General features: G+C 45.4%; 1 protein-coding gene across 7 annotated transcripts in view; it reads right to left on the minus strand.

Annotated features, from left to right (window-relative positions):
• Positions 1 to 968: 968 nt before the first annotated feature.
• FOXN3 (forkhead box N3) overlaps positions 969 to 23,599 on the minus strand; it is a 382,952-nt gene continuing 360,321 nt past the window's right edge. For all 7 annotated transcript variants that reach the window (XM_081291238.1, XM_081291233.1, XM_081291234.1 and 4 more), the window contains 2 exons: positions 17,996 to 18,101; positions 969 to 1,749 (listed from right to left, as the gene is read on the minus strand). In XM_081291238.1, coding sequence (XP_081147364.1) covers positions 1,200 to 1,749; positions 17,996 to 18,101 — 656 coding nt within the window. In that variant the 3' untranslated portion in view covers positions 969 to 1,199. The remainder of the gene's footprint in view (positions 1,750 to 17,995; positions 18,102 to 23,599) is intronic.

The raw sequence follows: 23,599 nt of genomic DNA on the forward strand, positions 1-23,599 counted from the left end.
GGAAATCAGATTTTTTTGCAAAGATGAATATTGACTGACATTAATTGCAGGCTCCTTTTTGAGGGCAGTATAGGAGTTACTTATTATTATTATTATTATTTGCCATGTTTTACTTTGGAAGTGTGTCCATCAATGTGCCTTTATATACCACACTACTACTGGCAGGTTTGGTAGCTTTTTTTTTTTTTTAATTTCACTTGGATCAAATAGTTTTGATAGACAGAAAAAGAATCTGTACCATTATTTCCTTCCTTAACAGCTAATGTCAATTTTCAGACTTGACTGCTTTTCACTTGGGCAGTTTAGAAGATATGGCCTGTTTTTTTTTTTTTTTTGTTTTTTTTTCATGAGTTTTCTCTTAGTCCCAATCGTGTGTGTGTGTGTGTGTGTGTGTGTGTGTGTGTGTGTGTGTATGCACGTGCAGGACCAACCTTCAGGCTTATGGCTTTTGGAACATATTCTTAGCTACAGAACAGAGTGATCACCAATGTGACTACAGTTTACCCCACTTCTTGGTCACTGACACCTGACAGTCTGGTGCTCAGCTTGTAAGACATCACCAGGCCTCAAGGTTCGGAGCACAGAGGACTGGTGGCAGAGCCCTGCTTGCTGTATGGCAATGCCCAGGGCATTCCTTGCCCAGTGGGAAGCTGGGTGCACAGGCCTGGGTCTGTGCCTAAGGGACGTGGGGTTCTTCCTTTCCCCCATTACTGTATGTGCCTCTCCACTCAGTGAACCCAAATGGAAGGACATTCTTTTTAAACCTAAGGGTTGGGCCTGAATGACGACTACTTTGCACACGTGCCTTCTAGGTGCCAAATGTGTACTCCAAATGTGGCGTTAACGTTGACATCCCTGTCGGTTCCAGCCACGTGTTTCTGACAAGCTGCAGGAAGCAATGGTAATTTTGGCTTTTTCTCGGTTTTGTTGTCAGATAATGAAAAGCTTTTGTAAAACAGCTGAGTGTCAATATGAGTTCTATGGCTTCAATCTCCTTTAAAAATAAAATTCTTAAGGGTCCAAAACAAAGGAGAGGGGGTCAAATTAAAAAAAAAAAAAAGAAAGAAAAAAAAAAAAAGAAAAGAAAGAAAATCAAACCAAAAGAAAAAAAAATTGCTGATATTGCCACAAATCATTAGAAATCTCCTGACATGCTGAAACCAAATGGCCTAAGTTCAAAACAAATCAATGACTTGTTTTCAATTTTTTGTGGTTTCCTTCTGCTCCTTCTGCCCCTTTGCCGTCCGATTGGTGATGTTATTCAAACAGGACCGAATCCCTGCCAAGTGCAGGAGCGACCCGGCTGCCTCTTTCATCTCCTCGTCGTCGCTCTCGGGGGGCTTTTCCGTGCGTCTCTTTTTGAGGGGCAGCGTGTCGCTGGGGACCTTCCTGGCCTTGGCGAAGTGCTGGCGCTTCTTGTGCTGGGATGCGTACCCGCTGTCCCCCAGGGCATCCTTGGCCTCCTTCTGGCTGGGCTTCCTGTCGTCCTCCTCCGTTTCGCTGTGGCTCTCGTGGCTCTGGAAGCTGCCCTCGCTGCCCTCCTGGCTCCCCTTGGTGGCAAACTCGTAGTGGTCGTCGGCCGAGGAGGAGGAGGAGGAGGAGACGGAGTCGCTGGTGGGCGAGGTGCTCCGGGCGTTGGAGGACTTGGCACTGCTATAGTTGTGATCCTCCTTGGGGTCTCCGCTGACCACGGGGGAGCCGCACGATGGCTCACTCTCAGTCCGCATCCGGCAACTGGTGATGCCGTTCCTGCAGGGCAAGGACATGGGGAGGGATGAGACAGAGAGGGGACACAGATTAGACCTCTGATGGAGATCCAGGTGCCCAAATGCATGCAAACACCAGTTAGCAATTAAAAAACATGGGGCAATGGGCGGATCTGCTTGAAGACTAAGGCCTCATCCTTGCCACCTGGGCCTCTCCTGCTTATCTCCCATCAATGGCTGAGCTGTTAAAGCCATGGTTCAGCAGGGACTACAGCGGAAGCTCTGGCCCTTACATTAAACCACAAAAATCAAATTGCACTTAGTTCCTTGTAGCCCCCAGCTCCATGGAGTCAGGTACCATGCCTGGGCATTTCAGAGGAAAAAAAAGACATTTTCTCCCAAAGATAGTGTATGAGGAGACTTTATCAGAAGGCTAAATACAGTGTTCAGCAAAGAGACACCTGCCGCGTGGGGACTGCTATTCACTCCATCCTTCATTTAATCTACCAACATTCACTGTGTGCCTGACAGAAACGCATGACCTTAGGGAGGGGCCCAGGGAGGTCACATACAGACACTATCACGAAGATGCGGCAGGCAGACAAAGAAGCATGTCAAGTTTCTAAGAGAGCACTGCCATTTCCTGGAGTGGCCACCCCCAAGTGCCCTGCTGAGCCCACCTGGATGACTGCATTCAACTCTATAAAGCAGACCTGAGCACCTTAGTTGTCGAGTCACCAGAGGGGAGGTCTGGAAAGTTCGGTGATTTAAAGTCCCCAACTGAGAAATAGTCGAATCAGGGCTGAAACCAACGTCTGACCGCCAAGCTCAAGAGAGTCAGGCCACCTGCCAACACCCCCCTGCAGGCTCCCCATGGAAAGGCTCCCTGCCATGGCTTTCCTTCAGGACCCTGGAGCCCTCCTCATCATGCCTATTCTGTGTGTCTGAGCAGTGTGCTGACCTCCCTCTGCCCACCTCCCAGGTAGCTGGGCCGCCCACAGGAGTGAACCCTGCAGTGCCCGGCCAGGACTGGCAGCTGTGATGTTTACTCCTGGTCAGGCCACATGCGCCAAGTGTCTGGGTGGCAGCTGTCTTTCTTATGTACCTGGCACACGCTAGATGTTCAGCACAGGTGGAAATCAGAAGGACGAATGCTTGCAGGAAATGTTACTGATAGTTGGAGGGAGAAAGGACAGGGTGCCAGGGGACTTTCTGAGGAAGAAGTGGCATCTGACCTTGGATGTGAGGGCCAAGGATTTGCGCAGGGATGAGACATGTCCTGGTGCCCCAGGCTGGCCCCTTTTCCTGCTAGCTCCTCCTTCCTGCTAGCTCCTCCACCTTGTGAGACCCTTCTAAGAGACCCAAGGAACTCGCCACATTCTTCCTGCCTGGACTGTACACACTCTGACTTTTCCTTCAGGAGGGCATTCCCACCATCACCAAGAACCGTACAGCGGCCTGTTCAATGCCTGTGCTTATCAGCTCCACAAGACACCGCCCAGTCACAGCATGTCCCACCCGGCAGACACCCAGCAATATGACCAGGGAATGAAGGAGCTAGATGGCACTTTGTGGCACAGAGTACAGGAAGTGGCTCTGGGTCCTCCCACCAACACTGACCAGACCCAGCCTGAGGATGTGGCACTGGTTGAAAGGCTGTACTGGTCCAAAGGCTGGGGCCACCAGGGAGATACCGTAGAGAGCCTCTGTCCTCCTCCTCCACTCCCTGTGGGCCTTGGGGCTCAGAGAGCTTTCACACATAGAAAGTGAAAGGGGAGGAGGAAAGAGCCTCTAATGCAGACGCAGATGGTACGGGGGTGGGGGTGGGGGTGGGGGTGGGGGGGGTGGGGGTGAGGCCGGGAATCTCCTGCCATCCAGTTTCCAAGTCCTGTCCTACTGAATTGGGGCTGATGGTGAGAATCCCCATTATAATGTCCATCAACAAAATGTATAATGGCCATTGTCAAAATGTAACCTTTCTTAGGGCCCTCAAGATCATCGTGGTCAACAATTACACAAATGGGTGCATTTGTACAAGGAGCCCTAGTAGGTTCCAGAAAAGTCTCAGCTTGAGTCCTACACTATGATCCCGGATTGCCCCAAATCCTCGTAGGCCAAGCTAGACAGACCTGTGTTTCTGAATCAGTGTTGTGTGTTAGTGACCAAGAGGGCTGGCTGTCTAATGCCTTGGGCCTCCGCTTCCTCATGCCCTCACAGGGCTCTGTGAGGATTAAATAAGTCCCAGGCACAGAGGAAGGATCTCAGAGGTACTTGATGTGCTCACCTGGGAAAGACTCATTTTCTCTTTCTCCCCTGGGTAAGCGGTTTATAGGAATCCAGCACAGAGTAAAGAAGCACTAACCAGAGGAATTCCTCCCGGGTTTGCCTGAGGACACAGTCCCTGGGCTTTGGGAACTAACTGGCCTCCTTGATATCCATTCTCTGCAGATTTCCTGTTTCCTGGCTACGTCTTGGGTACATACAAATGGCTGAGGTAGGATTACTCCGAGGTGTTTACCAAATGTAAAACATTGAATGAATAGAATTTATCATACAGCCAGTCCTAACAGTTATTAAAGTAAATGAAAATGGAAGTCTCATGTCATGGCTCTCCTGAGCTTCACTGTTTAAGGTAACTACTGTGAAATATAAAAGCAATCCGTCCACTGAACTAGACCAAACCGATTCCTACTGAATCCAGCTACATTTGGATGAGTGAACAGGGCTGTCTGGCTTTTAACAAATCAGTTCGGTTCTGAATTCTTCTCACTGTAACCACTTGGCACTTGGGACTCACTTCACTACCACCGTTCAGGGGAAGGCAGGACCCCTCTCTGAACACATGGGAAGAAGAAGAAGAAACCCCCGAGACCGACAAGGTAGGAGAAGCCTCCACCAAGTGACTTCCTTGTGTGTCTAGGCGAAGCGCAGGTGGTGTTCACTGTGATTTTCTTTCCTCTTTTCCATAGGTTTGAAATTTTTTTAAATAAGAAGTTTGGGGTGGTGGGTGGAGAAATACTATAACCAAAGCGAAACGGTGCCAAAATTCTACCCTACCCCAAGAGGAAAGACTTTGAGTCGGAGAACCCTTCTCTTTCTTAAACAAAGCAGCATCAGAGAGGCGAAAAAGACCCGCTTGACCCAAATGGACACGTTCTTCAGAAGGACATCTCATGGATGAAAGAATAGAAAATTGTTCCTGGGCCCCTGATTCTGTAGATGGTGGGGTCTCTGGCCACTTAGAATCAGGCTGCTTTGCTGACAGTGATTCCACAAAATACCTTGGAACATAGAAACTCCCAGGACCCCGAGACTGGCCCACAGTGGCCTCCCTGGTTCTCAAGGACAATCCAAGCAGGAACCTGAAATATCTCCCTGCAACCCCAAAGAAGGACGTCTACTGTGGTGGAGATGGGAAACTAACATAACCATTGACAACACGTCCAGATGCAAACAGGCGCAGACATAACTTCAGGGAGGGAGAATTAAAACAGAAATGTATGCCTTTCTCGTTGGATGAAATTAGCTTTCCCTGAGATTTTAGCATGGGCTCAGAATCCATAAATTACACACGCAACTCAGTGGGAAGTGACAAGCTCCTTCAATTATTAATGACTTGGCTCGAAGTGATTCATGATGGTGCAAGCCAGCTGCACAGAGCTGGTGTCAAATGCTCCCCGCTGCAGGGGTTGTCATTACAGGACACCGAATGCTTAAAAGAAACCAGCCATCCTGAACACATGGGAAGGTGAGTCTCTAACCTCCTCGAAAAACCATTCATTAAAATGAACGTGGGATGCCTGTAATTTTTTCAGGGTTAGTAAAATTTACATTCATGATACTCAAATGATCATACATTAGCATAAATGAAAGCCACCTGATTTTACTAGACCTCTATGAGTGTAAAGCACACAGTTCAACAAAACCACGTGCTGTTAAAGGGAAAACCTGGAACTCATTCTCTCGTCTACCAGATGAGAAAAACCAAACAGCAAAGAGAGCTCCCACTTGTTCCAGCCAAGAGGGAGCAATGTTTGCAAACGGCAAGTTAAGGTAGAAGTTGATGCTTAGTCATGGCCCTCCTCTCCTGCTGTCCCCCCGCTTTTTTCCTATAGGTTTATTATTTGTTCTATTACAGTTAAGCAGCATGTGGAGACTCTGCCCTTTACCGGTTGGTGTGCTTGGGCTCTGTCTGGAACTGGTGGCTTTACGCCTACCTACAGGTTATCATTCAGGGTAACTCTCCTCTCAAGCACTGACTTGAAGGCACTGATCCTGAGTCAGATGGGGAAAACCAGACAGAATTAACAGGAATACAGTGCTTCTTGCCCAACCCAACAACAAGTAGAAAGCCCTGGGCAAGAGATGACCAGGGAGGGGCCTTCTGCTCCCACACAGGTGGCAGAAGACACACTTGGAACCCATGCTCCTGACGGCAACACAAAGGATTCTCAATAAAGTACAGCAACGTACTGTAAAGTCACAAGGAAATGAGGGGAATCTGACACCCACGTAGACTTACCCAGTGAGCCTCATACACACAAATGAAAACTGAACAACATAACCTGAAATGTGGGCCACTAAGGAAGCCGGGGTTTCCCTGGAGCACATGCCCACCCGGGCCTGGATCGAGAGCCCAGACTTATGCACAATAAAGGGCAGGGAGCGGCAGGAAGGCTGATTTTGTTAGGTTCATGGTTACTGTGGACCCTCCAATGGAGTTAAAGTGGCCTTGTGTCCACCAGTCCCCCAGGCCTGGTTTTAAAAGCAAACCCTCTGGAAGAACACACTTGAACCCCAAGTCACAGAGAATTCCCACAGATAAGAAGGCACAGAACAGAGGTTCATAATAGTTTTAAAAAATCATAAACACAAAGGAAATAAGCTACTGCAAGCCAGAGACAATTGAAAAAAGCAACTATAAAAGACTACTAATGTGGAAACATTATAGATGGAGAACATAAAGTTAGGATGTTTCAAGAAACACAAGAGAGAACTGAAAAATCCTGGAAAGGAAGAATACACTGTATTCCAATTAAGCAGATTTTGGAAAGTACCAAATAGAGCTTCTACACATGAGATGTAAAATCCTGAAATTAAAAAACTCAATTCAGCTGGGCATGGTGGCACACCCCTGTAATCCCAGTGGCTGGGGAGGCTGAGACAGGAGGATCACAAGTTCAGAGCCAGCCTCCGCAAAAGCGAGGTGCTAAGCAACTCAGTGAGACCCTGTCTCTAAATAAAATACAAAATAGGGCTGGGGATGTGGCTCCATGGTTGGGTGTCCCTGAGTTCAATCCCCAGTACCCAAAACAAAACAAAACCCTCAATTCAGTTAGAGAAAAAAATGAGTGAACTGTTGATGTACCTTAAGATGTCACTCAAAATGCAGCAGAGGGGGACAAAGAGATGGGGACTGTGAAAGAAAGGCGGGGTGACAGAGAACAGCCCAAGAGGATCCCATGTAAACCTGGGTGGAGTCCCAGAGTGGATGGAAAGAGGGGCAGATCAATACTTGAATAGAAAGTGGCTGGGGATTTCTGGTTTTGATGAAAGGTACCCATTTTAAGATTCCCAAAACCAACAAATCTCACGCAGGATAAATACAACAAAACCCGGACCTATGCACGCCACTGTGAAACTTCAGAATTTTATACCCAGTCCCACGCTCTTCTAAAAAGGAGTGCAAAACACCATTTATTTTCAGCCCCAAATTCAAGGCTTTCACTACAGACCCTCAGTATAAGAACATTTTTTTCTTTCTTTCTTTCTTTTTTTTTTTTTTTTTTTGAGATGGGGTCTCATTATCTTGCCTAGGCTGATCTTGAACTCATGTGCTCAAGATCCTCCTGCCTCAGCCTCCCCTGCAGCTGGGACTACAGCCATGTGTCACCACACCCGGCTGACAACTTCTCAAGGATGTATTTCAGGGACAAGGAATGATCTAAAAGGGAAGGCCTGAGATGTAAGAAGAAATGATTAGCAAAGAAAATGCAAGCAAGTATTGATTGTGCAATGCAATGATCATAATGACTAAGTGGCTTTAAAAAACAAACAAAACCAAAATAGAACCAAGGTATTGGACAAATGCAGTGTATCATTTGGGGTGTGGAGCAGACGGAGGTTAAAGCATTCCAGAGGCCCTGTATTGATCAGGAGGTTAACGATATCGATCAACTTTAGACATTTTAAAATATTCATGTTAAAAGTTCTAGGATCAAGGCTGAAAGACGACAAACAGGATGCATGACTTCCAGACCGTTAAAGGGGGGAAACAGTGGAAGAAGGAGTAGGTGAACTTCAATCAATTCAAACTAGTGCTGGAGAGGGGGGAAAATACCTGGGAAAACAGGGACAAACAAAAATGCAAAATGACAAAGACGAATCCAACTCTGTCAATAAAAATGGGTTAAAATCTTCAGCTAAAAGCTATATATCATTAGCATGGATTTTTTTTTTAAAGCCATACATTGTTTATAAGAGACAAGCGTAAAATAAAAAGACAAAGAAAGGTTAAAAGGATGGAAAAAGTTGTATCACGCTGGTGTAGTGCTATTAAAAAGAAATGACCGATTTTAAAGGCAAAAATTATTACTACCGATGAGGCATCATTAAACATTCATTAAGGCTCAATTCGCCAGGAAGGTAAAACAGTTTAAAACAAGCAGACTTCCCATAAAAGCGCTTCAAAACACAGACTCTTAAAATGGAAAGAGCCACAAGGAGAAACAGCCAAATCCACTCTGTAATGGGAGATTTTAATAAATCACTCTCAGCATTCAACCGACGGTGCCCTTTCTCTCTCACACACAACACAGCCGAGGTTACCAAGGAGATCTGACCTGACAGACGTACACAGAATATGTGCCAATCATGAAAAAGGCATATTCCTTGGCAGCACACATGGAATATTTTTCAAAAAGCTGATTTATACTCGACCCCACAGTAGATCATTTAGACGAGGCATATATTATCTCACCAAGTTACTGCCTGTGACAATTTTCTGCCCACAGTGCACTGAGGTTAATGGTCAATGTTGAAGAGGTAACAAGACCAAAGCAAAACAAAACAAACAAAACAAAACAAAAAGGCAACAGCATATCCTCTTTGGTTTAGAAATTAAAACCAAAAAAACAAAAATCAAAAACAAAAACAAACAAACTTCTAAAAAATACCCATGGGTCAAAGAAGAAATCAAAGCTGGGGGGGCGGTGGGGAGAGAAAAAGGGTATAAATGAGAACTCAAATAGGACACAGTTAATAAAAGATATAAACTTTTATATCTATATGTGAAAACCTACATGAAATGGAAATTCCTAGAGTTCACTAAAATTAATTCAAAAGGAAATAAACACAATTTATCCTATAAACATTACATAAGTTGAAGCTCCACCAAATATCCAGGAAGAGATCATTCCAGCTGTATACGAACTCTTTCAGAAAGTCTAAGAGTGAATATTCTCAACCCATATGGGGCTAATGAAATCTTTTTAAAAAAATATTTAGATTTTTTTTTTTAGTTATTGATGGACTTTAATTAATTTATTTATATGTGGTGCTGAGAATTGAACCCAGTGCCTCGCACATGCTAGGCAAGTGCTCTATCACCGAGCCCCAGCCTCAGCCCACTGGAATCTTGATACTGACATAGACAAACACAGAACTAGAGAAACATGCTACATGAACAAATATGTAAGAGTCATACATATTCTAATTCTAGCAACATGTAAAACATATAACGTTTTGCAAACAAGTATCTTCACAAATGCAAGTCTTATTCAGAACTGGTAAATTCATAATGCAATTTACCACAGCCAACAAAAGTGAAAGAAAAATTTTATAGTTCTTTTAAATGATACAAACTTTTTTTTTTTTTTGGTGTGGGGTACCAGGGTTTAACCACTGAGCCACACCCCTAGCCCCTTTTTTATATTTCATTTAGACACAGTGTCTTGCTGATGCAAACATTTTTTTATGAAATTTGATAATTGTTCATAATGAAATATTATGAATAAGTATAGCCTTTACTTATTTTTTGGAAATATTTATTTTTTAGTTGTAGTTGGACACAATACGTTTATTTTATTTATTTATTTTTATGTGGTGCTGAGGATCGAACCCAGGGCTTTGCTACCACTGAGCCACAACCTCAGCCCCAAAGCCTTTACTTATTATGATAAAATATATTTCCTAAAAATACAATAACAAATACCCTATCGATTATGGGTCAATAATGTGGCTCCTTTGAAAATAAGGAACATTAGAAAAGATAATGTGAAGTGAAGTTAGCCAATCCCCCAAAACCAAGGACTGAATGTTTTCTCTGATATAAGGAGGCTGACTCTATAGTGGGATAGGGAGAGGGAGCATGGGAGGAATAGATGAATTCCAGATAGGGCAGAGGAGTGGGAGGGGAAGGGAGGGGGCAGGGGGTTGGAAATGATGGTGGAACGTGATGGTTATTATTGTCCAAAGTACATCTATGAAGACACGAGTTGGTGTAAATATAGTTTGTATACGACCAGAGATAGGAAAAATTGTGCTCTATATGTGTCATAAGAATTATAATGCATTCCGCTGTCATATGTCATATATAAATAAAAAAAATAAAATAAGGAACACAGAAAAATGTTGATTATTATTACTTCTATTCAGAGGTCCTGAATTGTGCCGCCAGACAGGGGAAATAAAAGACTTAAAAAGAAAAGATGTCATATGTGTATATAAGATTAACAACAGCATGAAAAAAAAAAAAGAACCTAGATATGCAGAATAAATCTAACTGAATATTAGGGGAAAAAAAGTTATAAAACCGTAACAGGAGACACCAGGATTCAGACAGAGGGTGAGGTAACAGCATCCAGGGACTGATCCGCTAGGGGAGTCAACCCTGCAGTCTGATCTACGGGATCAATACGATCCTAGTTAAAAATTACAAGAGGAGCTATTGTCTCTCTTTTTGCCCCTCCCCATTTTCTTGTTCTATTGATCAAGCTGATTCCAAAATTTACATACAGGTACCAAGAGCCAAGAATGGCCAAGACACTTGAAAAGAAAACTGAGCTGAGAGAACCGTGCTACCAACCCTGAGAGACGGGGACAGTGTGGAACTGCCCTAGAATGTGACGAGGACCAGACAGGACCGAGAGCCCCTGTGAATCCACACTCACAGAGAACCCTGCCACATGTCACCAATGGCACTTCCCATGGGTGGGGACAGGAGGCGCTACCTAATAAATGATGCTGGGATACCTGATACCCACCTGGAAAAGACGCAGGTGTCCCTGACGTCACAACGCCAGGGGGGTTCCAGATGTAAGTAGTAATCCACAGGAACAACCCTAAGATTATTTCCTATCACATAAGAAGTAATAATTTCAGATTTAAATGCTACAGGAAAAAAAACCTTAAATCATTTAGGGAGGGAAAAAAAAAATTAGTGGAAATAAGATGACCAGAGTAAGAAAGAGATTTTTATTTTTAAAGTAAGACACTGGGTTTTATAAAGAAAATGGTTGGTAAGTGTGATTAATAAGCATTAAATGAAGAGCTTCTATTCATCAAAAGACATTATTATAGTGAAAAGACCATCCACGAACAGAAAATTTGCAACACATATAGTCAACAAAGGACTGATGTCCAGAATATATAAAGGTCTCCTACAAAAGAAAAAAAAAGAAATAACAGAAAAATGAGCAGAATGTAGAAATGGAAATCCTTAGAAGACATTCAAACATCCAATTAAGTCTGTGTAAAACAGTGCAACACCTTTAGAGAAGGGAAAACAAAGCCTAATAAAATACCACTGTGCCACAGCACTACCTTGGTTAAAATTATGAAGTATGACAATTCCAAATGAATGTGAAGATGTGCAGAGGTGGGGACTATCACACTCTGCTGCTGGGAGTATAAATGGATACAAGCACTTCAGGAAACAATTTGACATTAGCTTCTGAAGCTGAACATGTAGATACCTTACAAACCAGCAGTTTCACTCCTGAACATCTTAAATATGTCTGGAGACATGTACAAGAATTTTTGTAGTAGCAAGGCTTGGAATATGAAAAACTAATGATCCAAATACTTTTCTTATTTTTGTTAACTGTGGTATACTCACATAATGGAATATTATATAGCAATGTAAAAGATTCACCAAGCGCCATATGCAACTCAACAAATTTAATAATGAGTGTATCATTTTGATGACTTCAAAACTCCAAACTAAACAATATTTCGTCAATGGAAACTAAAAATAAAAAAAATGCTTTTGAAAGCATGGGAATAATAAATACAAACCTTGGGGTTGGGGTTACCTTTCAGGGAAGGCAAAGGGGTGTCAATCATGTCTTCCTTTTTAAAAGCTGGACGGTGGCTTGATAAGTCTCTTAGACACTGAGTGAGTCTTACATGTTTAATCTTGTGGGTGAATCAAATATCATATAAATATGTTTAAAAAAGGAAGCAGTCTCCAGAATGGAGATGAAGATTAACCTACTTAGAACGATAGAAAACACAAGGAAAAACATGCAGAGAACTATTTAATAAAAACTGTGTGTAAAATTACTGTTTACCAGGTGTCAAATCCTACCAAGGAGAGGGATGTCACTTAGGTCAATCTAATTTGTGAGTTTATAGTCATCCCTACATTCTCCGTAAAATCCGGTCTGATTCCACCTGTGCTTCAGTGATCCAATGAAGATGAAGTTCAAGACCCCTAGCCCCAGTTCTGCAATCTGGTGGATGCACAGCAGCCAAGGTGAGGGGGCCAGGGGCCAGGTGGCCAGCACCTCCTGGAAAACATCCGGGTTCCAGAGCTCCGAGTGGCTATCGCCAGGGGACCATACTTTTCTCCCACAAGCTGCAAAATGCCTCCTTGAACCACTGAGATAAATGTGATTTCTTTTGTGCAAGAGATCACAGAAGAAAACCAGGTGACCCTGAAACTGCCCTCCACACGGTGTCTTATAGGTACTCAGCCCAGAAGCCCTAGTTTCGAGGACTTTCCGATATAAAGCACCAGGACTTAACCAAAGCCACCAGTCTGTAGTATGAGGAGCCACTCAGATTCCACTCAGTTTGCTGCTCACTGCTAAGATTTCTAGACCAAGAAAACAAAAGCGAAGACTTTTCCCGGGAAGGGGGCCCAGGGGGAAACTAGGTCCCTGCTCCGTTTCCCTTGTCCCTTGAGCCTCGCCCTTCAGCATGCTCTCCTCTCCTACCCAGGCGTACTCTGAGTTCCATAATCACCTTCGAGTGCTGTGATCCCAGAAGACCAAGGCAAATAGGGGCCTTGTCTTTAAAAACAAAACAAAATACAACACAATACAGGAAATGATCAGTGTCTTAATTTCCCCCTAAAGTTCCACAATCAGATTATAACCCTAGGTATCAGGTATTGAACTCAGGGGCAGTTGACCACTGAGCCACACCCCCAGCCCTATTTTGTATTTTAGAGACAGGGTCTCACTGGGTTGCTTAGTGCCTAGCTTTTGCTGAGGCTGGCTTTGAACTCGCGATCCTCTTGCCTCAGCCTCCCGATCCGCTGGGATTATAGGCGTGCGCCATTGCATCTGGCTCACAACCCTATCTTATCCTGTTGTGAACATCTTCTCAAGGCGGATAGACAAGCAAGGCAAGCCAAAAGAGCAGCAGAGCTGAGGCAGAGAGATGGGTTTTCTTGATGACTCCATTTTAAGGTGACGTTAAAAATGGATGCTTTTGCTTTGTAATAGGACCCCGAATGGCCAGCTTGCTTCACGTTCCACGGGAAGTTCAGTTTTCATCTGAGTTGCAAATAAAATCAAGCAGCCTTGTATGGTGATTAAATGGAACTTTCTTACCATTTTATGAATGTTGCAGCCTAGATTTATAGGACAGACCTTCTTCAAAGCCATGAGGCTCTCCTAAGGTCTCAGAATAACGACCCAGCAATGTGGCCCAGGGCCAGGGGAGTTGCTACACCCCCAGGAAACTAGGGATGTAAGAAATCTGGGCTCCTTTTCCCAAAAAGGCCAGAGTCTGTTCTTCGTTTGTTCAACTCAACAGTCTCTGCAGGGAATTTCGCTGGGACAGCAGCACAAGACACTGGCATAAAACTCTAAGACGCGTGAGCAGTTATTTTAAGGCTGATGTCTCTTGAGCACTCTATGCCCAGACAAATTTAAAAATAAGCAGGTTTCCAATGTCTAAGGATGGGCCAATCTCTGAGGTTATTGAGCAAAGAGTCAACACGCTAAAGTCAATTACACTATTGACAGATACTCTTAGGAGGAGATTTCACATCATAATTATATGCAAAGGAACCCAGCAAATACAAGCTGTGTAATGATCAGCTAATAAAAGTAACACTTCATCTATGTCAATAACAGTTTCAGAGTTAAGACAAACAAACATGGCCTTTGCCACTCAGCTGGGGGGGGGGGGGCGAATTCCCTGAAAGACAAATATTTTCACTTAAGGAGAAGTGCTCAGCCTCACAGGAAAACCTATCACACAAAGGAGAAGAGGAAATTGGTCTTTAGTGGGTGCTAATGCCCTCCCTGGGCCCCAGCTGTTGGCCTGGGGCAGCAGTCCCTGTAAACACTGGGACCCCGCAGGCTGGAATCCCTAGGTACACAATGCCATGGGCCAGGCAGACATTGGTCTGTGTTGTTCCTTCACATTCCTCTCAACCTCAGATTTGACTGACATGTGGCCGAATTCAAAAAAAAATTTTTTTTTAAGAGAGAGAGAGAGAGAGAGAGAACTTTAATATTTATTTTTTAGTTTTCGGCAGACACAGCATCTTTGTTTGTATGTGGTGCTGAGGATCGAACCCGGGCCGCACGCATGCCAGGCAAGCGCGCTACCGCTTGAGCCACATCCCCAGCCCCAAATTCAAAACTTTAAAAATTACAATGGGCGTGAAAAAGCAAAACATGATTTCCCGGCCAATCACCTGTCAGTGGGATTTACAAAAAAAAATTTGCTGGTTCTGCAAAAGTACACATGGCTGGGTTTATGTTCATTTTCCTGAAAGCATCTCAGTACCTATTTTTTGCCTTATAAAAAGAGGGCCGAGATACCACAAGCAAGTGTCTCTAACCTTATAGAACTTTCTACCCTCTCCCCATAATTTCCCTTAAAACTAAGGGTCAGGGATGGAACTGACTTAGACAATGTACCGCTCATGACTTATGGCTTTCTTTACTAGTTATCTCTATTTACGGAAATGGAAACTTGTTTTCTTTTTTTTTTTTTTTGCAAACTGTGGTTGCATATTTTACCAAAATGAGTTTGCTCAAAACTCCTATGATGCTCAGGAAGGTCACCCTTTTAATTAGATTATGAATGCTTCCAGGACTGACATTAAGCAAACTGTGCCAATACAAGGCTACTGTCATCAGCCTCAAACTCACCCTTCTACAGTGATTCAAAGTCTTGGGTTGGGGCTGGGGCAGGGGTTGGGATGGGGCTGGGCCTGGTGCTGGGCTGTGCAAGCCACACTTTGCTTGACCATCAGCTTCCGCCAACAGGGGGAGCCCTGGAGACTGCAGAGGTGATAGAGGAGAAGGGACAGACTCTAGTCTCTGTTTCCTGCTCCTGTCTTCCCAGCAGCGTCTCTGCACCTCAACAGCAGCAGTCCCTTCTGTAGTAGGCCGGGGAATCCAGTGCACGGTTTTCCAGATGTTTGCAGAACCCTATTCCCTCTGAAGTGCGGGCACCAGTGTGCACCCACTCCTCAGAGGCTGGGAGCCCAGACCTCATGTCCTAGACACCATCCTCTGGGCAGGAGCCCAAGCATCAGCTCCATGGGGCCACCATTTCCAGCTTCTCCCAAATGTTCCCTGGGCCTGATGCGGAGCCTGCTCCCCCCCTCTGCCCCCCTGCCCCGTGAGACTTTGGGTTCGCTTTTTATATCCTTTTGGTTACCTGGTTAATAACTTTCTGTCTAGGTAATGGTTCTTTTATCTTAGAGGCTCTCTGTGCAAACACCTGGTGTGATTGTTGTCTCCTAGCTGAACTCAGCTGACACACAGGTCCAGTCCTAGAAGCTATTTTCTGGGCTTTCTCTGGAAGGAACTTAACTGCAGTGCTCACAGATGGGAGAGCGGCAGCTTTTCGTCTTCTTCCCTGGAACTGGGATTGAACCTAGGGCCTTGAGTACTGTCATGCATTCTACCACTGAGCTATATTCTACCACTGAGCTATATTCCTCGGTCCTTTTTATGTTGAAATGGAGTCTTGCCAAGTTGCTCAGGCTGGCCCTGAACTTGCGATCCTCTTGCCTGGGCTTCCCTGGTAGCTGGGCTTACAGGTGTGAACACCACACCTGGTGGAGATACAGCTCTTTGAACAGAAACAAGACATCATTGTTTGGCTGCAGAGTTTATTCCCAAGAGAACATGACAAGGGGGAAAACCATCAGTATTTAAAATAATACTTCTAGAGACGACTAATCAGTAAAATTTGCAATAATATATACCATGAGGTTAATAATTAAAATCAGGAGACAGGGTCAGCTGAAGGCTACCCTGGTGTCTGCTGGGCTCCGCTGTGTCTTCTAGAAGGAATGGCTGACTCACAGCGAAAGCTATTCTTGAAGGCACTCAAAGGTGAAGACCATATATGAGAACCTGCTAATGGAAATACATTGTTGCTTCACGAAAAGAATAGCCTACAGTCTCAAAGTCTTCTCAGCCAATATGGTAAACTAGGAGGTGAGACGGGAAAGGTTTTAAGAATGGAAAGTGGAACAAGTGGCTTTCACAGTGTAAGGCAAGGCCATTTTGGCTTTCCTGGAAGATGATCATCACTTCAGAGCTCAAGATGCATTAATGATCTAAGGGGAACCAGGAAGGACTGCAGAGAAGCATAAGAAGAAGCGCCACAGCATGTAATTTTAGAAGGCACCTCCCTATCAGGTTAGTCGGAATGACATATGCTTTTTATGATCTATCACTATTCTAATTCCTACCAAAATCTGGCATTATCGGGTCCCAGATAACCAGAGTCGGCCCTAAAGATTAAGCAACATCCCTCCTGGTAAAAGCAAGCTAGTTGGCTGCAAAAGTTCAAAGACACAGTTTATGGAGAATCTCCACCTGGTTGACCTGTGCAAGCCAAATTTGACCATGCTTCTCCCTCAGGCCCAGTTAAACAGATTCCGGGACAGTTTCCTTAGGGACATGCAACACCATGAGAGTAAAATGGCCTCAGGTGCAAGCCTGATCCCTAAATCAAACAAAAGGAAAGGGCTGCTGCTGGGAGGGGTGGCTCTCAGACAGACAGGCCTTCTAGAGGGGTCGTCTGCACCAGCAATGAGCAACTGGCCATCAGTCAACTGAGCGAGACCTATTCCCCATCCCCAGCAAGCAAACCACTGAGAACAGAAGGCACACACCAAAAAATTACTAATAGACAGGGTCACACACCAAATGGTCACAATCCAAGCATGGGGTCGATGGGAAAAGCAAAATCTGTCCCAAGCTGGGTGGTCACTTTCAGAAAAGTGTCACCAAGGAGTCACATGGAGGCTGGGGGAAATCTGTACAGAAATTCTGGGCAAATTCCACATACATTCGATGAGCACATTTGGTTCCGAAAGAAGGGAAGACCGGGGGATGTCAAGGTGAAGTGGGAATCTTCAGGTGCTTCTGCAGACAGCTGGTCTGAGGAACAGGCAGGATAAACAGGAAGAGGCCACCACACTGCTGCACAAGAGGGTCTAAGCTAGCAGTGGACCTTCATCAGGACTGTCAGTGGGGATGAGGAGGACACAGGAATGGAATCTCCCAAGGAGACTGGCTTGGCATGTGGTTTGGCAACTGACCTGATTCTTGGAAACAGGGAGATGAGGCCACTTGCTATTTATAGAACACTTACCAAAGCGCATTTCACATGTGACTTTTGCATTTGAGTTTCACAGCAACCCCTGCCGAGAGGTGGAGGGGGGTGGTGAGGGAACTGAGTCTCCGTAGAGTCAGACACCAGCCCAGAGCCAGACAGGGAAGCCAGGGGGCTAGGTCCAGAGGTAGCTCCATCAGCCTGGAATCTAATGAATACCCAACCCCGTGTAACCTGTCTGCATCGCCTCATCTGCACGGAAACCAGGATCACCTGACGGCCCAAGAAGGAGAGCCTGGCATTTGGACAGGGGCTTTGGAGGTGACCTTGACTTTGTTGAACATTCCAACTAGGTTTGTCTTCAGTCTCTAGAGGCTGGTCCTCTGCATCCTCTGTGGGGGCCCCATGGGGTGATGCCCTCCCCCCTCCACAGGCCGGCCCTGGCCGGTGAGCTCCTCCCTTACCTCATGGCTGCCGTCATTCCAATGGGAGTGATTGGCAATGGCCGGACGCCAGGAAACAGCCCTCGGCTCAGAACCCGCGCTCCATTTTGTATCACTCCTGGAGAAACTGGAAAAGCAAAAGGAGAAAGACAACATGTGAATCCTGCTGTGAAGATATTGTTTTAAGTCAGAAATTCTGGATATGAGGAGGGAGGGAGGGAGGGAGGGAGGGAGAGAGATAGAGAGATAGAGAGATAGATAGATAGAGAGAGAGAGAGAGAGAGAGAGAGAGAGAGAGAGAGAGACAGACAGACATATACTGGAAGAACAAGACCGCAGGCTACAAAGCTAACTTGGTGGGTAACTAAGTCAGACCAACAGCTTACAAATAAATTATTGCTGCCTAGGTTAAAAAAAAAAAGTGAGTTTTTAAAAAGTGGGCTTCAAACATCATTTTCTTGCACTTGTTAAATGTAAGCGCTTATCTCTGGTCAGACCCTAAGGTCATCTCAAAAAACACTGACACAGCAGGACAGGAGGTGACCGGACAAAGGCATTTCCTCATGCTTCTCTGGTCATGGCCAGGAGTTGGGACCACCTTCCTATGTGTCCTTCATCAACAAGGCAAAGGTACAGCCCGGAATAACAGCAGAGGACCTCCCAAGCACCTGCAGCCCAGCCCACCCTCACAACGACCTTGTCCTAAGAGTGGATGGGAGGGAAGGGTCACACACAGATTGCTGTGGAGGACCCCACTTCCTCCTTCCCCAAAGCTTCCCTGAGTCTCCTGAGAGTTCCCTCAGCACCTGCCTTCTTTTAAATCCCCTGTCCCTGGAGCAACCCTAACCCTAACTGTGAAGCCAATTCACCAGCGACCTTCAGACCCTGTCAGTTTTCCACACATATTCAGTGTAGCTTCCCACCAATCTGACTTTGCCTGGGATTACATAACAGGGAACTTCAGGGACAGCTGACCTTTTTTGACCTCCCAAACAGCCATTTCATCTGGCTCATCTTCTGTCTCTTCTGACATCTACTAACAACCTTCTGTGAGTCTATGGGGCCAAGGGAGAACTGCTACGGGAGAGCACTGCTGGGTTTTCATTTTAGATTTTTTCCCCCGCTGGGGATTGGACCCAGGGGCCTTTTGCCACAGAGCTCCATCCCCAATCTTATTCATTTTTTAAATTTTGAGACAGGGTCTGGCTAAGTTGCTTAGGGCCTCACAAAACTGCTGAGGATGGTTTGGAACTTGGGATACTCCTGCCAAGTCTTGCTTGGAGTCCCTGAGATTACAGGTGTGTGCCACTGTGTCTGGCTCTTAGTTCTTCTTGTGTGACTTTGTACAATTTCTTGAATTTGTTTCCTTCTCCAAACAGTGTTCTCCCAAGGCCCCTTCTGCCCCCGGGCTCCTGGCACAGTATCATACGCAAGCAAGTGCTTTTACAGACTATTGAAAAGACTAGGAAATTATACATTCAAAAGTGAGAATCAGTCTCCACGTTCAGTTTTTAAAGCCAGCATATTTGTGTACAAATGAATACTTTTTATAAAACAAATGACCTCTATGGATGTTTTACTTACATAATGTTTAGTTCTCTAAGAATGTTACCAGAAATATTCCAAAGTTTTAAAGGTCCTTTATGTAAGGTGAATGCTCACTCTTGAATACACAATATCGTATAGACTGCTTATTTCTTGCGCCTTTTGTACTTTTTGTGAATATTTTTTGCCATTTATCTTCCAGGTTTGTGGAAGGTCTTACAGAAGGCAAGATGGAAAACAAAATGGAAATCCTTGCCTAAGTCAGGACTATCAATCAAGTCCACGTAGGCTCCCGAATGTCCCCAGTGTCTTTCCATAACTAACTGTGAGAGCAGGTGGAACCAGACCAGGAACTCACACCATCTCAGTGAGCAGCCTGATTTCAGATGACAGATGAGGTCACCCAGGGCAGGAAGACTTAAAGCACAGAGCTGCTACAACATGGCATATAGCTAGTTCTATCTGGCTTAGTCGACAAGTTCTCTGTAAGGAAGAATGTCTAAAATTTATATTATCTGATTTCAAGACTTCCTATGAAATTACGGGAAACGAAACCATGTAGTGTTAAAAGAAGTACAGAATACAGACCAAGAGAACCAAACGGAATCCAGAGATAGACCCACACATGTGTGCTCAACTGATTTTGGACAAAGGTATGGAAATGACATAGCAGGGGAAAGGAGAGAGTTAGAACAACCGGAACCGGGAGATCCATCGGGAAAAAACTAACCTTGACCCTCATCTCATAACACATATGAAAAGCTAATTGAATGGATCATAGAATTAAACACGAGAACTACAAAACTTCTAGAAGAAAATGTAGGAGGAAAATATCCGTAATTCTCAAAGACAGACTGATACAAAAGGCCGGGAGAACTCCAGGGTTTGTAGATAAGGCCTCCAGTTTACAAAAGATAGGCTTTTTGTTTGCCTGTCTGGGGGACTGTGGGAGGGTTTCAATTATTTTGCTGTATAGTATTCCCTAGAAATGCTCAGATAGCCATGGGTTGTCTAATTCTGCCATATCTGTCACTAGGGATCTTGTGCAGAGAAGCAAATGAACTGGATACAATGAAATCCCAGCGAGGTAGGTTCTAGGGAATTGGGCCTGGAGATACCCAACCCAAACTGAGGGGTATCTGGGAAGACTTTCTGCAGGAAGTGCCATCTACACGGGAATTCCAAGGCACAGAAGCAGTGCATATAAAGGCCTAAAAATGATTTAAAAATGCTCCAGGTACACAAGGAACTAAGTTATTTTGCTACAACATATAATCCTAGAAGGAAAGAGATGCATTTGATTTTTATCCCCTGGGTACTGGGAAAACCACTTAATGGAAAGTGGCTGAGAGCCAGACCTTGGTGTCAAGCCAACCTGAGTCTGTGTCCCATCACACTGCCATGGTCCTCTGAGAAAGCCACGTTGACTCCTCAAGTAAGCAGGGAGACAAAAAGTGGTATTTACCTTTCAGGGTATTGGGGAGCTGAACTGAGTTAATTAAAGGCATGTCAGCTACCATGACACCATCATCATTGCTAACACCATCACCATCCTCAGCGGGGTCCTGAGGTCCTGTGCTTTCTGCATTTCGCGGGAGCTGAAAACCCACAAAAGTGGAATGAGATAAAAGCCAGACCAAGGAGCAAGGGTCTAGCTGTCTTCCTGGTGACAGAGGGGCTGGAAGAGCAACAACCATTGATGTGATGCTCCTGTTCCCCTGGTTTGTGTTATGTCACAGTCACCTCTGCCGTGCAAACACTCCAAGCACTTAAAATTGGAAAAGACCAGAAAACCCTGGAACAGGAGGATAGCAAGTCACAGAAAACACATGCTTCTTCATTCTGGCATGGCCAGTCGAAGAAGAAAAGCAGCTCTAGGGATGGTGCTCCAGGTGCCTGGTCCTCTGCTCAAATGCCCAGAGGCACCCCGGCAGGCAGGAGTGTGAAGGAAGCCAGTCCCCACCTGGCACCTACTGGAGATCCAGCGTGTTGGATGCTCCCTGTCTCATGGACTCCTTCTGGAGGTGGAAGAGGTATACTGCAATGGCTGAAAGGAGCACAGCCTTTGTTCTAAGACTGTAGGACGGTCAACTCTGTGGCTTTGGGCTCACACTTTAACCTTTGTGCCTCCATTTCCTCACCAGGAAAGCAGAACTAAAACGCCTTGTAAGATCGTTCTGAAGACTTAAATCAGGTAAGCTAGGTCAACTGCTTGGCTGGACGGCCTGTGCATGCTCACAGACATCACTGCCATCATTACCGCCATCTCCATCATTACCGCCATAACCATCATAACCATCGCCATCCTTCCACCTTCCCACATCCCCTCTCCAGCAACCTCTTATTAACCATCTATGAAGGTGTCAGGTCGTCCATGGGGAACTTCTCTCCATCTATTATCTTCTTTGTAGTGAGCTCTAACTATTGATTCACCCATTAATATATCTTCCCAATTAAAGAACTGCACACACTTTCCAGGGAATCTCATGGAAGACGTGCTCCTGAGCTATTTCCTGAGCTCCACAAGACTCTGGCACATGCACTGGCTCATCCTCCAGATTCCGGGGCTTGTTTTCGGATGAGCTGCGATGGCGAGCTGCCTCTGCCAGTCCTGGCGTTTCTCGTCCCCTCCTTGGCAGTTTTCTCCATGTTGAGATGGTGGATGTGTCTGTATTTGCTCATTGACTGCCAGAAGCCAGCTGTGACACTTAACTGTTCCCCACGTCTCTCCTCCTTTCTGTCCCCAGCCCCAAGTGTCGAGAACATGGCTTCTGAAAAACACATCACAGCGGTCAAAACGGCTCTGCCTGAGAAAGGCACCCTGAGACTCACTGTTCGCTACTTTTCAGATGATGGGACTCAGCAGGAACCTGAGTCCATTCTCAGCCCCTGGTCTATCAGCACCTGCTCTCGCTCTTCCTTTCACTATTTTCCTCAAAGCATATCAAGACACCTCAAGGCCAACGCCTTGCAGCCAAGCCACCCCACCTGATGTACTGAAATGCTGCCAAACTCCAGCTAGGTCAAAGACTTAAGAACCACACATTTGAAATCAGCTTCTTGCTGACTGATGTTTCAATATGCACTGCTTAGAGGAAAGTTAGGTTTAGGGCCCTCAGGTTGCTGTGATAAGGTGCCTAGGACCACCCACTGGCCAACTATATTCTCTGAAGTTACAGAGCGACTCTAAAATGTTCAGTCTTTAGCAAGAAAGCAACACTCATACATAAGAACACCCAAACTGAGCAGTACCGCTCATTACAGATGTAATGATCTAATGTGATAATGCAATCTTGGAAATCTTTAAAAAAAAAAAAAAAAGTCTGAGGCACAGGACAAACTTCCCTGCACATGATGTCACCCCTCAGCACTTCTCTAACTTCCCTCTTGATATGGAACTTCCTTCATTTTTTTACAACTTCTAAAATTAACCTGGGAGCTCCTACGGCTGTCCTTGGAGAGCAGCCCTGGCTAGCTCTGGCAGAGGCCATAAGCTGAGCAGCAGGTGACTCCTATAATCCGTCCTTTTCCCAAAGGCGCCCTTCCTACCCACTGGCTTGGAAGCAGGCTGGGGAGCAGGGAGCTGGTGTGGCAGGACACAGTCTGTTTCCTGGTTGCTTTTTTTGTGTGCACCCCAGTGCCAGGAGGGGGTACAGAACACCGTCTCTCCCTCCCCCATTATCTAGAGTTTGTCTCTGGGAACATTCCAACCAGGGATTATATAAGCCTTTGAAGATGAGTAATGGTGATCTGGCTTCTCCTACTTAATAACAATTCCTCCACGGGGGGTTCAAGATGACTCACAGGGTTTGTCACAGGAGAGCTGCAAGCAGGTGCTTAAGGAGATGCAGGAAGCTGAAATCAGTCTACATGGTCACTTTCCGGGGGGCAGGTGGGATAGGTGGGTGGATTTGACTCAAAGCATAATCCAGAGCTCAGAGGATAATGAACCTGACTTCTGCAAGGAGCCTCCTAGGAAGCAAGTGGGACTCTGAGGACTCTCCTTACAGAATGTGTCCCATGCTGTAAACTGGCAAAGTCTGAAAAAACCTAATGTCACACAGGCTGCGGGTGCTGCCA

Source organism: Spermophilus citellus (genome assembly GCF_964194105.1).
Source record: "Spermophilus citellus genome assembly, chromosome: 4".
Classification (NCBI taxonomy): Eukaryota; Metazoa; Chordata; class Mammalia; order Rodentia; family Sciuridae; genus Spermophilus; species Spermophilus citellus.